Genomic DNA, 17,327 nt, shown 5'->3' with positions numbered 1-17,327 from the left:
AAGGTTGATGAAGTTGCTAAAGTTCTTCGTTTGTAGTCCCACCACCTCCACCAGAAATCTTTGTGCGTTTTATCCGCGTAAAGCGAACACATAAATTTGAGTTGTGTGAAAAATATGTCAACTTTCGTGGAATCTGTTCATTTTCATATTATCTGACAACAAATGTGTCCCATAGTAAGTGACACAGCAAATACTCTACTTACTAAATATGTACTGTAGCTTGGTGGCCAACAACCCGCGTCCGCATAGCACTTTTGTCTGAGTAGCGCTCGAGTTCTATTGCAGTTGGGGCGAATAGTGTAGGTTATGCTAACTCTTAATGAGGATAGACAACTCACCAGCATTTTTCTGTAGGGTGAGGGGCGTAGCTTCCTCCATGGAATTCCTGAGCTGATAATACCGCATGCCTGCGCTGTATAGCGTTCCTGGCAACACGTGCCGCGCCACTAGCGCCCGCGCAGCGCTCTTTTCTGAATAGCGCGCGAGTTCCGCCGGGGAGAGGCGCGCGAAGGCTGCGTCGGTGGGGGCGAATACTGTGTAGGTTTTACTTTCTGGAATATAAAGAGTTTTGTGAGGGACTCTTCATTTGAGCACTTTTGGTTGTAGGTATTCTAAAGATAGGCACATCAGTTCCGCGAGACCGTTTAGTGCTAGCCGGGGTTCGAACCCACGGCCGAGGCTACTAGCAGCAGGTGAGAATATTGGCATAGTGTCATAAACAAAGCTGAAGCGAGACTGATAAGACACAAATTTCTCATCAAAAAAAAGATGAGGGAAAATTTGAAAAATATAGAAAAAAAATTGTAGTATCGCTTGAGGACGTATCTGCTTTGGTAGATAGGTGTTTACCTGAAAGTGTATCCGCGAATCCGCTTGCATGTATGGCCTTTAGGAACGTGGTGAATCGCCTGTCTCTGTCAGCTTGCAAGGTCTGCACCAGGTCTCCAACCGGCAGCGGGAACATCACTCGGTCTACTGCGTGCGCGATGCCCTGAAAGATAGATGACGAGATAATTAGTTCTTAGACTTCTGTTGGCTAGACTGCTTCTTAGACTGGGGGCTATTATGTCTATGACTCACAGTAGATGGTAAAATACTGACTGTAGGATATACATATATCTTTTCATTCTTATCTTAGAGTTGGGTTCCAGCTAGAAAAAGGCGAGTAATATCTTGAAGAAATTCGTCGACTGGTCACATTCATTGATCAACTAATTACTACTTACTTGCGGGATATGTATATCCTTCTTCTCATCCAACACCCTCGCCCCATTGATGGTCGTCACTCGAACCTCGTTCCACTCGACGTCGTGCATGTCATATTGGTTGACCCTCAATTGGGTGCCCGCGAGAGATACTCCAGTCATCTCGTCTTGGAGGGAACCGATGTCGAACGCTCCGGGGATCACGTGGTGCAGAAGAAGCTGAGGAAAGGGAATGGGAATTATGTATTTGGCTGGTCGCACGATGTTTATTCTACTATAATTTGCGTAACTAAATCATGAAGCTCTCTCTGACTATCGACAAGTTGGTCGTTTTTAAATCACGTGTAAGAATGATAACTTACCCCACTTAGCAGTCTCGGGTTGTCTCGGAACTTCTCCTCGGCTCGGTCAGGGCCTCCAAGCTGCACCAGCAGCGTCCTGAAAGCCTTGTCCGTCGGCGCGAAAATCGTGTATGGCCCAGTCTCATTCAAAATCGTATCCAACCCTGATTGCTTCAAATACTTAGCAGTAGCGAACAACCCGTTTTCTTTCAGTATGTCCACTAAACCAGGGTTTGCTTGTCTGGAGAATTGAAGATGTGAACTGCCTTCATCCACGCTTGGAGGGAGTGAGCTTGATCCTATGACGACTAAATCTTCTCCTCTGTAAGAAGGCGTGGAGGTAACGTAAGATGGAGTTGAGCTTGGGAAGCTGTTCCTCGTTGATGGACTGAAGGTGTTTCTAGAAGCTACGAATGAAGGTGAAGTGGATTTAGCGACGTATCTTTCAGTTGTCGTTACACTTCTAGCTGTAGGCGTGTAAGTTTGAGGCTGAGTATTTCTCGTTGTCTGAGTAGTGCTTCGGTATGATGGTGTGGGTGTTGTATGTATGATTGGGTTTGTATGGCCAGATGTTCCGTGGTTCGAAGTGGTGACAAAGCTTGAGTAGCTGGAAGGGTGGTGGGACGACTCGGCTATATAATCCGTAGCATCTGTGACTGGACTAGATGTCGTGGAACTAAAAATGGCGTTGGATATTTTAGTTGGTCCTGGAAGTTGGATTTCGCCTTTCTTTATCTTGTTTAAAATGTTTTCCACTTCAGGTCCTTCTTCAGTTTGTTGTCCGTTTGCCTTGACACCTTTCACTTTATATGAGCCGTCGTCCTGTTCTTCAAGAAATACGAATGTGACTTTCTTCTTATTTTGTATAGTGCTCGGTATTTTGGAAACTTCTTCAAGTTTTCCGTTGTCGGATTGTCGTATTAGTTCGAAGTCTGCACCGGGTGGCAAAACACCTTTTGTGAGATCATCGAAATTAATTCTGCTTTCTTTTTGTGGTGCAGGCGAGGCCATAATGTGTAAGTTTGATCCATCAGCGGTTATCGCGCCTTTAGGAATTAGATTGGGGTTAGTCGTTCTTATAACTTCGAATTTCTGTCCGTTCAAAGATATCTCCCGCGACGTAAAGTTTTTCTCATTGAAGTCTTCCGGATTCTCAGCTAAAGCAACTTTTAGTTGTTTGAGGATGTCAGGTTTTTGAAGCAGCGCTACGCTTTTAGCTCTCAAACTGTCGTCAAAGCCTTTAGTTTCGCTTTCTTCCAAAAGATTTTTGATTTCGTTGTAAAGTTTCTGCTTTTCCCGGTCTTGGGGTGGAGCTCTTGTTTTAGTTTGAGTCTTAGCTCTGGTCCTGTACCTAGTGGGGGCCGGGGTGGTGGTAGTGGTAGTCGTTGTTGTGGAGGTTGTGGTAGTGGGGTGCTGCTTCTCGTACATTTCAACAGCTTTCCTAAATAAATCCGTCTCATGCGCGAGAAGTGGTCTGCGCTTTTCCTGATTTCTGTTGTAGAAATCTTCGTAGCGTTCCGTGGTCGAAAAAGTGGGCAACGACTTTGTTGCCTGTTTGCTTACGAATTCCTCGTGAAGTTTTTCTACTTTCTCCTGTTGCTTTTGCTGTTGTTTTTGTACAAATTCTTGGTGTTTCTGGATAATCCGCTGTCGCTCTTGAAGTTCTTTCAGTTTTTCCAGATTCTCTTGGGATTGTTGTTCGAAAAAGTTCTGAATTTGAGATGTTTGTCCATTTGAGAAGATTGGGGCCTGGCCTAAAGATGATTGGAAGGGAATCTGGGCATTGTTAAGGTTTAGATTCTGTGGAGCAAGATTAGGAGCTTGTTGAATGGTAATAGGGCTTTGTTGGAATGGCTGATTCTGTGTGGGAGGCAGAGTTGGCAGGAAAGCCGCTTGAGTCGGCCTCTGCTGTCCGATATTCACAGTGTTGCCTTGCAGGGGATTATTGAAACCGGTGTTTTGCTGGAGCGGTAGGTTATTCTGGAAGGTGGATAGAGTCGGTTGTTGTTGCAAGAGGTTATTTTGGGGGAGTGGTGCCAAATTTTGTTGTTGGAAGGTATTTTGGATCGGAAGGTTGGGTTGGTTGAAGAATCCGTTGTTATTTAGGGGGAGGTTTTGTGCATTGTTAGGGATATTGGTGGGTATGATGTTGTTGAACTGTGGAACATATGGCTGCTGGAACAGGGGTTGTTGGAACTGGAGGGCCGGGGCCGGGCTGCTGACCAGGCCTCCCTGCTGGAAGTTCTGGAGCGGCGAGTTGAGGCCGAATCTCGTCTGGTGTTCGTTGAAGCCGGGGTGCCCGAGCGTCGTTTGTCTTCTTCTGTCGAAGTCATTTTCTATCTGTAAAGAACAGAAGAAAGACGTAAATATTTGAGAATCATACTATACAAAAGGCAAAAGTATTTTATTAGGTTTCTAGAAAAACCAAGTTCTAATATGCGATATAAAATAGCTAATGCTTCCGAACTATATTATCTTTCGTACAGGCATAGAACAGAAACATATAATGCTCCTTTCCATGTCTACTACATGCTCCAGTCGTTATGTGGATTTAATAATTTAAATATAGCGGTATAAGGTTTAAAATTGTATAATAGATCAAAGTGCCGGCCTTTTTTCTCGGCGGTCTTTAATGATCCGGTGTGAGACATATAAAGTGATACGTTGGTTATTAAAGTGATTTATAAGCGGACGACACGAGACAATTTCTATTTCACATTATTGAGATTGTGTGGTGCGAAATACTTATCAAAACTGTGGACAGCATATGCATAATATCATAATATGCATTATTGTGGTGCAACCCTCGCGGCAATTAGCGAGACTAATTTTTGACAGTGACGCCTGTCGAATAGGTAGTATTTAGGTATGTTGCAAAGCACTTTACACACAATATTCTGGTTTCAGAACTATGATACCAATGTGATAAAATGCCGAATTTTATTTTACTGTCGTATTTTGTTCGTCCCATTTTGATAAAATTTGGCTAGTTTGAAGAACTCCTCATTTTTAGTGGCATAAAATAAACAGAGATGTGAAAAATACTTTATAAAAAGTATTTAAATACAAAATACAAATACTTCCTTGATAATACTATGTATTTCAAATGCAAAATACAAAATAGCTTTTGAATTTGTATTTAAATACAAAATGCGAAATAGGTATTTTCAAAATACTTTTTAAAAATACAAATACTTTGCGATAAAATGTACTCTGAGTATAGTGAATACCTAGTCTGAATTAAAAAGTATTACTCGGAATTTCCGAGTTGAAAAGACTCTCTTTATTCTTTGAAATCAATCCTCTGTCTAAAGTGCAAATTTCTAGTTGTTTGCTCATATTAACCGGTAGGATGTAGGTATGGATGATGGTTTTTAACTGCCAACTTTTAAAGCATTAATTTGTAATGTTTTACAGCTACATAGTAAAATGCCTCTCGTTAGTGTGATGAAAACGTCTCGTTTGTGTTTCACCTGCAGGGCAGAAAAGTTTGTTCTCCTCTCGTGCCTTAAAACCCTCGTAACACTCAAGATTCCACTTTTTTAACCACTCGCTACGCTTGTGGTCATGTACGACGTTACTAAACAGATTCAACAGTTCCATGTTAAAAGAATGAGAGAGTTGCCAGGATTGTAACATCAGAAGAGATTGTAACGCCTACCTACATTACCTACCTACTATAAAGTATTTTGTATTTTGAAAATAGAAAATAGGTCCCAAAAACTATTTCAAATAAAATACAAAATAGTTTTCTTCAAAAGGTATTTAAATACAAAATAGGTATTTTGCATTTTGTATTTGCATTTTAAAATACAAGTATTTCAAATAAGTCACATCTCTGAAAATAAATACTAAATCAAAACATGTTCGCACATAATATATCTACTCTCCGTTGAATTACGAAAATAAACAATAGGTTTTCATAACTCAGAGGATATTTTTAGGACATTCATACGGTGAAATGGCACTTAGGTATACTCATTGTACAGGATATAGTGCCATTTTCGAGCGAAGGCGCCATATTTTTGGCCTATACTCGTGTATGTAGATGGCGACACTTTTTGGCATTTAACAAATTTACCACACATCAGTGAAAGAATTCACAAGTCCTGTCTAGTGTGCATTAAGTAAATGAGAAAAGATCTGAATACTGACGTACTTAATCGCCGTGCAGATAAATTGACTGTGTAATACCGCAGAACACGCTTAATGAGATTAAAACATTTAAAACGGTCCATTTTGATGCCGAGATTTAATTAAATGAGTTTTTACATAATTTTACGGCAATTATGTAGAGTTAGCAATGCGTTTTATTTAATTTCTACTATTTTATGTCGCACTATGCCATAGGTACATAGAATAATAATTGTACTTGCTAACTTTCGATTTTAATTTCTACGTGTCAGCTCGTTTATTTACCCGCTCTTGGATTTAAATTGGCTACGAATCGGATTTGTTTTGTTTAACATTCTTATCACGAATTCAGATTTAACATTTTATTACGGTTTTAGAGTAGTTTTGATACGACTTGGACGAGGGGTCCCTTTGTTTCCTATAAAGTTTTAAGTCATAATGTTTTGCCATAGTATCACTAGTCACAAAACTGAAACCGTTTAAGTTTCAGGTTTTCGTAAGGTTATCCTATAGATATGTTAGGTTTGTTTTATGGCAACCGTGAAAAGTGACGCGTTTCTGAACCATTAGGTTCCCAAAAAGTTTCACGTATAAACAGCAAATGTTATGCGTAAAAATAAGATAAAGATTATCTTTCTAAGATTGCATGTACTCGAGAATTTGGGACGGGTAGCCTAGAGGATAGCGGAAGCAGTTATAAAGTTGACCCAAAAATTTTTTATTAAGCTATGAGCTTCATCACATATGTTCCTTGAGTAATTCTAAGCATTTCAAGCCTGGGAGCCAATAAGAAATGTGTGTCTACTCGGATTTGTAATGGATTCAAACTATCAACCCCTTTTTAACCCTGTTAGGGGATGAATTTTACAAAACGCTGAAATTACTTTTCCTGTCTTTTAATAATATCCCCAAATACAAAGATTCAAGTCCCGCGTTCGAAAATTTTTTTGATATCCATACAAACTTACAACTCCTTTTTCACCACCTTAGGGGATGAATTTTCAAAAACGCTGAAATTAGTTTTCTTGTATTTTAATAATATATCGTTTTACGAAGTTTCAAATTCCTAGCTTAAAATAAAACTTGAACCCCATACAAACTTTCATCCCCTTTTTAACCCCCTTAGGGGTTGAATTTCTCAAAATCGCTTCTTATCTCTTGTACACTTTATAAATGTAATCTAGTGTGCAAATTTCAACTTTCTATCTTTTGTAGTTTCGGCTCCGCGTAGCAAAAATCTCCAACCAAATTTTTCACCTTTTTACGTTTTTCTTGTAAAATTACTATGAAATTGAAAAAACGTTTATACGAAAATGATACCAAACTTGCCCTAGTACCCACCAGGATCAGAGTAGATTTTTTTTAAAGATGACGGATGGCGGCCGTCTTTGTACCCCATCCTCCCCCCCACTTCAGGCTAGAAATGCTTAGAATTACTCAAATATCAGATGTGATGAAGCTCATAGCTTAATAAAAAAATTTTGGGTCATGTATGGCAGCGTTACATAACTGACTCCAGTAGGAGGGCATAGCCGCGTACGGCGAACGGTGAAGACGCCTGTTCGAATCCGGCTTCATCCAATGGAGAGCTCTATCACTTTTTCTATAGCATTTGACATTTTATTTCAGATTACACTTTATATACCTACATAGTGGTGTGACTACTTAAAAAAATATTTAATAAAATTATTAGAATTTTTCCCAAGTTTTAACTATCTATGAACCATATAAAAACGGTATGGTGCCGCTAAGGTCGTACATTTAGCTGAGCATCTCTCCGTGCTCGGAATGCACTTTCATCTCACTCGAGCGGCACGCGCCGCAGTATTTAGGTCGCCGTATGTGGTGTACGTGAGATTGTTGATACATGCTCATTGAGGATTAGTTAGGGGATGAAAGGGAAAATTTGTTTTAGTGGGTAGCGTAAAATCAGGTAACTTTAGTCCACAACTTACAAATCAAAAGGGCTCGTTGATAATCAACGTTAAAAACAGTTGTATTATAGGTACCTATACAAAAGTAGCATCAAGTTACGAGTCTCTATTGTTTCCCAAATACTTTTTAGTCATATTGTATTGTTTGTCCGAATTTTATTATTTGTTAGTCATAATTGGTTTTTCTCAGAAACGCGTAACTTTTCAGGATTGCCATAAAACAAACCTAACCTAACCTATCTACAGAATAACCTTACGAAAATCCTGAAAAGTTAACGGTTTCAGTTTTATGACTAACGATAATATAACAAACAATACATTATGACTTAAAACTTTATGGGAAACAAAGGGACACCGCAAGTTACAGTTTTTAGGGTTCCGTACGCAAAGGGTAAAAACGGGACCCTATTACTAAGACTCCGCTCTCCGACTATCCGTCCATATGTCTGTCACCAGGCTGTAACTCTTGAATCGTGATAGGTATACAGTTGAAATTTTTACAGATGATGTATTTCTGTTGTCGCTATAACAACAAATACTAAAATCAAATTAAAATAAATATTTAAGTGGGTCTCCCATACAACAAACGTGATGTTTTTGCCGTTTTTTGCGTAATGGTACATTTTACTTACGGACCCCTTAGTGCGAGAGTCCGACTCGCACTTGGCCGGGTTTTTTTGTGACACTGACTTGTTTTGCTGACTGTGCTTCTTGTATTTTGCATGTCTATCAAGTACTGCTCGAGATCTTTCTAATAAGCCTTATTTAACACGTTTACTCTGAAAATATACTTCTGTTTAAAATTTTGCTCGCCGGATCCATTCGGCGGCTACTAAGGATTTTCCCCTGACATGGTACACAAGGAAAATAAATGATAATTAGACACGTTTTCATGTTTTTTTCTTTCTAATTGCTACACGCCTCGTCTTAAGTTTGTTGCTTTTAGAATACCATAATCATTATGGGCGAGGATAACCATGCCAATCATTATCATATCAATCACAACAACAAAGTATTTTATGATGAGAGGCGACCTTTTAAATTAATCTTTACATAATGGTGCCCACGAGAAGAATTCGCGTTTCGAATTAAGTAATATTATGCAACGTCTTTGTATAAATTTTTTAGTTCCGCTTAATCTGTTGTGTTAAACGTGGTGTGCAAAATTCTTGCTAATTTCATGCCCCTATTAATTAACTAACTAGGCAATGTCACTATCTGAGGGCCTAACGAGAACAACAAAAAGTAAAAATTTTGAAATTCGCAAATTGTAGGCATATATGTTACTCTGAATAATTTTACGGTTTAGACTCACTTGTTTTTAGTCACTCGCGCGACAAGTGAGTCTAAAACCGTAAAATTATTCAATGTTAGTATGTCTCACAACAGTTTAAATTCGATATGTTACTCTGTCACTAATTACGCCTTGGAGTAAAAGAGAAAGATGAGAATCCCTTCGGTCGTGTTTTAAAATTCGCCAATCGTTGCGAATTTCCTACTTTTCTCACTTGTGTCGTAAACAACTAAGTAACACGTATGTATTTTCCAACATATCTAAAAGAAAGAAACAGTAATAATCTATGGTATATTAAACCAGTATGGTACATTGGTAAAACATGAATGTAACTATTAATTATTGTTAACTGACAGTTCATTAATTCAAAGCTCTGCTCCAGGCTTTGTGATTAAGTCGAATAACTTTCACTTGATTACGTTTTCATTTATCATTCTCATGCTGTGTTCGTATTGTAATTTACTATTTGTTATGAGTCTGAACACATTACGTGGGAAGGTCGCCGATAAAGGCCTGTGGCCTGTGCACACCGGCTGCGCGTGCGTGACGTGCACGTACGCGTGCGGCGTTGTAGTATACAGATCATTATGAGAGACGGCACACCGCTTGCGTGCCATGTGCGTGTGCGGCTCCAACATTTTAGCGCACTCACACGCAAGCCGGTGTGCACAGGCCTTAAGATGGACCGACGATCTGGTCAAGATCGAATTAAACGGTTTGACATAAAGAGGAAGACTCTTTCATCATCTTCCTCGCTATATTGCGACATTTTGCCACGGCTCATGGGAGCCTGGGGTCCGCTCGGCAACTGATCCCAGGAATTGGCGTGGGCACTAGTTTTTACGAAAGCATCTGCCATCTGACCTTCCAACCCAGAGTAAACTAGGCCTTATTGGGATTAGTCCGGTTTCCTCACGATGCTTTCCTTCACCGAAAAGTGACTGGAATATATATCTCTCTCTAGTTAAGAGGAAGACTTTATACGTCAATGAAATGTACTAATTTCTACTCGTTTACGTCCTAGATAATCTTTAAATTAGATCACTATAGAGCAAAATTTGCTCAGCAAATTACTATAATGACATTCTTTTTAATGTTGGATATGGACTTTATGACAATTATACAACTTAAATATTCATCATGTAAACTTAAGGCCACTTGCACCAATTCACTAACCCAGGGTTAACCGGATAAATCTGGAGTCACCATGGTTACCAGTACAATTTGACACTGGATAACGGTTTAACCGCTTAACCCCGGGTTAGAGGGATGGTGCAAGTGGTGCTTACTCGCTGTAGAGAACAAAAGACATCAACGAGCCTTTAACCCAACAAGCCTCCACTTCGTCATGTCTTGTCAGATATTATTAAACAAATTTTGGAAGTTACTAAGCTTCTACTACTCGTAGTAAAACACAGTTTTATCAGGTATCAAATGCGTCTTGCCTCTATATACTAAAATCTATATCAGATTCATAAAATCTTAATTGTCGCGCCGTGATTTCGCCGGTGCAATATCGCGTGGCGTTATGTATGTCGAAAATTTACCAACTTATACAGAAAACGAATACATCATCTTCAAATCCAAATAGTTTTTGCCACAGGATTAGCACAGTGAATGATCGTTGGAGAACTCGGAGAAACCGATCGCTTCTTGGAACAGAGATTACCGCAACCAGGGTGCGTAGTCAACATGCCAATCGTTCACGCTCCGTAGCAAACGAAACGCAACTGTCACTGTCGCACTAATATGGATGAGTGATAGAGTGACACAAAGCGTTTCACTGTCGTAGCGCAAGCGATTGTCACCTTGGGCAGGCACCCAGTCGATTGAGTTGATGTGCGTTACGGACAAGTGAGGACGCTTTACATAACTGTTACTTGCGATGTGGGTTAGTGGTGAGTTTGAAACTAAATGTCATACATACGTGTACCTATACAGATTTGTCCGTGATTTCACTGTGTTTGGTGGATAAAGGATGACTCACGCTAGACCGCGCCGTGCCCGGACTGAGGCGTCCTACATGTCATTTTCTATGACGGCCATAGACTAGGAATCCCCTAGACCGGGGTCTATATTAATTCGCATAACGTAGTTCTCCTAATTCAATTTAGCATAACGTATGTTACGCATAATTTCTAAATCGCATAACGTTATTCCGCATAACTGAGTACGCATAATGTTAATGCGCATAACATAGATTGTCATAACGATGACTTGGGATAAATATAATAAGCATAAAGTTATTTTGCATAATTATTGAATAGTATAAATATAAAAGGCAAATAAATAAAAATATAGACAGAGCGGCTCGAATTAATGTTCAGTAGGTTTAGAGAACGAAGTTTTAATTAAATGTAGCGCTTTTTTAGATCACAAATATCACAATACGGTTGCCAAAAATTTAATCAGCAACCTTGCGGTCTTTCTCTAGGGACTTCAGCGATTCAAATCCTGAGTTTATGACTTTTGCTCGATAAAAAAAAATCACTAAAATAGGTCTAAAATGCAGTTTAAAAAAAAATTCCCAAAAAATCAAAATATGATAATTATTTCTAAAACCTAAAAAGAAAACAAAAATTACTAAAAAAAACACGAACTTACTACAGTTACTACGCCTTAATAATTTTTTACAGCAAAAAGATTATTATTTGTTAGAAAAGCTTCGCTTTGTTTCGCTCGATCCTGCCTTAGCCTTGTGAACCTGACCTAACCGAGTTGGTTTTGCCCTGATCCATTTAATTCTCTTGCTTTATTAAATTAGGCTAATTCAGTTTGTGCCAAATAATGTTATAGTTAATAATGTTATGCATATTTAAATTATGCGGATTCATTATTATGCGCAATAAGTGTTATGCTTTTTTAATATTATGCCTGTTCAATGTTATGCACAATTATGTTATGCCAAAACTGTTATACGAATTCATATTATGCCAATTAATGTTAGGCGTATTAAGGGGCACCCCCTAGACCGAGTTTAAAGCAATTATTTCATGCAACCGTTGATGCCAAAAATGCGGGAGTGCGAGGGACTAGGTGAGCGAAATCCCGTGCCGTGATTGGTCCGTTCAAAGACACGGACGTCACACAAATACACTTTCGACTCGAACATGAAGTAAAATTACCGTATGCGTGGCAGAGGGGGTAGCGCGACTATGCTAAGCCTGGAGGATGTTTTGTCGTTTTGTGACCACGTGGTGCTTTCTTTATAGAAAACGACGCGCCGGAAGCTACGGCCCGGCCACGGCCCGGACTAGCGTGAGTCAATCTTAAATCTATCATATGTTCCGAGCATTAGGCACATAATTATATAATATACATATTCGGAATCCTTCGCTGGATCAGTCCACGCAACAGGGCTATAACCGCGAAAATCGAAGTTCGCAAATTGCGGGGATTTTTCTCTGTCACTCTAATTACGCTTTCATTGGAGTAAAAGAGAAAGATCCCCGCAATTTGCGAATTTCGGTTTTCGCGGTAGCCGCTCAGAGCCACGCAGCAGTTGCGTCTTCGCCCAAATCGAACTAGTGTTTAATTTGTGTTTTGATTTTTATTTGTAGGTATCGTTTAAATATTTTGGTTCTTTGTATTTTCATTTGTCTTTGTAGTAGCGCACGCAGTGCCTTGGTAATAAAACTGGAACGCTGTGTAACTAATTTGAATATTAAAATTAAATTAAATATGTCTGCGGATAGATCTCTGGCAAATACATAGTCTGTGCCTAACATCATACATTACTTTCCGCTACACATACAACGCACACATCTGTACTGTACATATATTCCCAGTTAATAAAAGTCACGTAGGTATATTTAAAGAACCAAATTACATACTCAATAGACAGATAGATAGAACCAAAGAATTTTCACATAAAAAGAAATGTAGGTCACAATATTAAGGGCAATTTAAACTAAACTTTATATCTTCTTACATAAACTTAAACGCATAAAAAACACCCACATTTCATCAAAATACGATAAGATGTCGTAATGCCTTGTATTATTTCCCATGAAGATACGATCATACACGGTTTTACATATTAAGTAACAGTCAAACTCCCATAAATAGTGTTAATTGAATTGTATAACACGTTGTGTTCAATACTAAGGCTTCTCTGTTTATTTCTTTAGTTATGTAAAATGTCTAGTAACTGGTTGATATCTTAGAGTTATTGTTGGAAACTATTTGGAAACGTTCTCATATGTCAGTTGTAGAGAAAGGATTAATATTGTTTGACAGTATTATGACATATGTGTATTGTTACTGCCTTATTGTTTGTGTAAAAAGATCATTATACGGGCTCTCAGGCTCTCACAGTTAGATTTTTATGTGATTTGCATGTGTTGCATGTATATGTTTTTCTGTCACGCGGCAATTAACCTCTACATTTAAAACGGCTTGACTGATTTAAATATCTACTAAGGAAAATTAAATAGCCCCTGAGGGGTTAGTATTTACCTAGTATTGCCTAAAAGAAAATCACAAATACAAAGTAGCGCCTTAACGGGTTTATACTTTGTTAAATAGATGTGACTTTAGAGTACCTATAACCTATAACATATAACCAAATGCCTCTCATTTGTCTAGTAGGCGATATTGGCTAGTAGGTGGTGTCAGGTATGTATATCAGAAATAATCAGAATGGTCCAGGTGCTTACAAATATCTGAACAAAGACTCTAAGTCTTATGAAGACATTAAAGTGTATGTTCAGATATTTTTTAGCGCCGTGGCCGCCCAGATGTCTTATAATAACATTAATAACTTGCAAAACGAAACGCGCAATATTAATCTGACACAATTTTGTTTGTATCATATCAGTCAAAATGTAAGTAGAGTCAGCAGCAGAAGTTGCTAAGCGGGCCAGGTATTCAAAATGATCTTGCCGCGACTTTATTGTTAAGAAAATAAGAGCGTGTCAAGGTGATTTTGAACACCTCGCTCTTTTAGCAACTTCTGCTGCTGACTGCACATAACCCTCGTTACTCTCGCTCGTCTCATATAAATAAGAGAAATCTGTGAAAAGGCCTTTACTGGCTGTCTCATTAAGAGTCTAGTACAAACAACAACTCTCCTAACTGTCCATCGGTAGACCTTATGCCTTTTGTAATAAGGTCCACCGATGGACTGTTAAAAGTGTAGGCGATGGTACACGATTAGGTTGAAATAAATCTATGTTACTGTATGCTTTCATGTTTCTTGGCTATTGAAAAGCCAGTCACTTTAAAACTAGCTAAGCAGCGCTTTCTACTCATAAAATGTGTATTTTAGTTCCGTGTACCCTAGCACAAAGTGTTTTCACATATATTTATTATATTATAATTTCACATACACAACAAAAAACAATACAATGTAGTTTTAACAACTACCTAATTATCTAATAAAAAAAAACAACGGTTTGCACTCCGGGAGTGCCGACAGAAGTGAAAACTCAATTACTAATATTAGTCCAAAATGTCTGCAGCACTATGTATAATTGACCCATCTTTCTTTCTATTGAAAAACTTTAGTTCCGAAATTGCTGGCCAGTGAGCTGGTTTAAAATTCGAAATTCAAATTTGTAGTGTTAATTGTTTAAAATTCGAATAGAAATTATAAAGTTACCTTGCAGACCTCGCATCTAAATATCATTCGGAAGCTCCGGGCCGGACACGGCCCGGTCTAACGTGAGTCATCCTTAAGACGGTCCCATAATAGTCTTCATTCCAAGCCAGCTAACACCAAGCTAATATTGCACCGACTTGGTGAGCAACTGAGTGTGGACGCGCCACCATAAACGTGAAATTCTCACTACCAAGTTGGTGCAGATTTAGTTTAATTACCATACAATTTATGGGCGTCGCGTGAAAATATTTACAGATTGAAAAATAAAAAATGCTGCGTTTCGATTTTAACAGAACAGTAATATTGTATTGTATTTTGGATACATTTAAATCTTCAAACTTTAGGTCAGGTGAGAGTACCTTTGTAGTAGGTACTTTTACTTATTCTGTGCCTATAGGTATTCTATTGGACGCCTTTGGCATCATAATTGGTAATGTGAGTTTCCAGAAAACAATGAAAGTGCTTTCGAAGCGCTCTCTATGCTGTTTTAATATTCTGTGTACGACGTGGACTGGCAAATAATTCGTACCTAAACATTTTGATTATTCGGCGGCACATCAAAACTATCAAAAGAAACAAGTTTAATGTATGCCTGTGACGCCTAACAAGAACACCAGAAGTGACCTTTTTCTAAAATGTTTGAATTTGCGCTGTTGGCAGATTTGTATGGTTCCCAGGTATTCCAGATCTCCTATTTACATATATGTATGCATATACCTACCTACAGTAAGTATGTGATAGTAAACATAGCTAACGTCAGTTTTCCACATGAGCCCCGTATTTTGTTTCCAAGGTCTGTCTGCCTACTAATAGGGTTTTATTTAAGAAATTAGTTACTGATTGCCTCTAAAAAGAACTTTTTAAAACTGTTTCACGGTCAATAAAATTCATAAAGACGCCTATAAATAATTAAAGATTATTAGTACGAGTGCACTCTTGGATTCTCCGTGTCGTTTAGATATACAGCTACATGAAGATATTATGACACCTTTTTTGTGTTATAATTACAATCGACCATTTTTAGGGTTCCGTACCCAAAGGGTAAAACGGGACCCTATTACTAAGACTTCGCTGTTCGTCCGTCCGTCTGTCCGTCTGTCCGTCCGTCCGTCCGTCCGTCCGTCCGTCTGTCACCAGGCTGTATCTCACGAACCGTGATAGCTAGACAGTTGAAATTTTCACAGATGATGTATTTCTGTTGCCGCTATAACAACAAATACTAAAAACAGAATAAAATAAAGATTTAAGTGGGGCTCCCATATACAGCAAACGTGGTTTTTGACCAAAGTTAAGCAACGTCGGGCGTGGTCAGTACTTGGATGGGTGACCGTTTTCTTTTTGCATTTTTTCCGTTTTTTTTTTTTGCTTTATGGTACGGAACCCTTCGTGCGCGAGTCCGACTCGCACTTGTTTACGTCACTTCAACTTATTAACATAACAAACAAGTGCTCCAGTTCCAGTCCAATAGTTATAGAAAAGTGAGTAGCCATTAGCAATATTAGCATAAAAGCGAATAGTATAAGTAGGTGCGCGATGTTTGATGGAGTCAGACCAAGACAAGTCTGCAACGACTTTGTAGCAGTGTTATTTTAAACGTCAAATTCCATGAAGTTATGAAGTAACACTTGCACTGCGTATGCTATAAAAATCGATGCAGACTTTTCTTGGTCTAACTCTAGTATTTATAAGTAGGTTTTATAATGCGGCAAAAAAACGAAGATTTAATTGTCTATGAAAAATTCTTCATTTTCTGGCCTTTCTTTTCCTAAAGTTAAGGCGGTGTTATAATTAAAAATATTCATTCTAACTCCCTAGACCCTACAATCCCTACAGTTAAGTACATAGTAATACATCACTTGCGTTGCGTTTCGTAAATATGCAACTACACAATGCAGCGCACCGATGCTGTGCTGACACATGCAGTGTGATCTAACCTTAATAGCATGTAATAGAATAGAATATAATTTATTCGTAAGCACAAACCAACGAGAGAATACATCATAATAAAGAAAACCCAAAATAAGGTTAAAGTGCCACGAAATGGCCTCATCTCAGCATGTTGCTGGTGGCTTCCATCGCTGATCTTCCGATGATACCATCAAGTGAGAAAAAGCACGGAAGGTACAAGAAGAAAAAAGACATAAAATCAATTTCAAATCAAATAACCATGACGGACATAAAATGGTGTCATCTATCGCCTATTGCGGACACTAGCGCCAGCTCATTGTTTATTTCCGAATTTCGTTCGATGTTGTAACACGGACATAACGATGGTATGACTATGATGACATGAATAACGCCGATGTTGCTCAAATACGTAACTTTTGCTCAAATACGTAACGGCATTGCCTTACTTTGGATTAGTGTACATTACCTATTGTCTGTATCTTAAGGTATTTAAAAAATAAGTAATCAAAATCTACCTTCAAATGGCTTCTTAATACTTAAATTCTTAATTTTGATACTTAATATGAAAATAGTTGGTGTCAGAAATCCCGTTATTTGTTTTTATAATCATTTGCAATGCACTAAAAATGAATCTAACACTTTAAATCAGCAGTATCGCACTTAATCCGTTTAGTAGTCATACAGGTCAAAAATACAACCCTCCTTTTTCAGCTTCGGCGCTGTCGTGTCGACTGAAACGTACAACCTGGTACAACGGAGGATATAGCGCCAAAATCGAAATGTTGATATCTATATCTACTTTTCTATCGCTCTTATAACTAAGCGCAGTGTGTTACACTGGCAGTTGTTAGTGTTGTTACATATCGGCGCTATAATAACGAGTAAGTATAATCTCTCACGGCACCCAGC

General features: G+C 38.5%; 1 protein-coding gene across 1 annotated transcript in view; it reads right to left on the bottom strand.

The window, feature by feature from the left end:
• The window catches only part of LOC134663504 (uncharacterized), a 30,646-nt gene that overhangs the window by 1,509 nt on the left and 11,810 nt on the right, over positions 1 to 17,327 (bottom strand). The window contains exons 2-5 of the mRNA XM_063519880.1: positions 1,568 to 3,886; positions 1,227 to 1,424; positions 850 to 991; positions 339 to 551 (exon numbers count right to left, since the gene is read on the bottom strand). Coding sequence (XP_063375950.1) covers positions 339 to 551; positions 850 to 991; positions 1,227 to 1,424; positions 1,568 to 3,886 — 2,872 coding nt within the window. The remainder of the gene's footprint in view (positions 1 to 338; positions 552 to 849; positions 992 to 1,226; positions 1,425 to 1,567; positions 3,887 to 17,327) is intronic.

The sequence above is a fragment of the Cydia fagiglandana genome, chromosome 4, assembly GCF_963556715.1.
Source record: "Cydia fagiglandana chromosome 4, ilCydFagi1.1, whole genome shotgun sequence".
Lineage (NCBI taxonomy): Eukaryota > Metazoa > Arthropoda > Insecta > Lepidoptera > Tortricidae > Cydia > Cydia fagiglandana.
The sequence above is the reverse complement of the archived record's forward strand: the minus strand, read 5'-3'. Positions and strand labels throughout refer to the sequence as shown.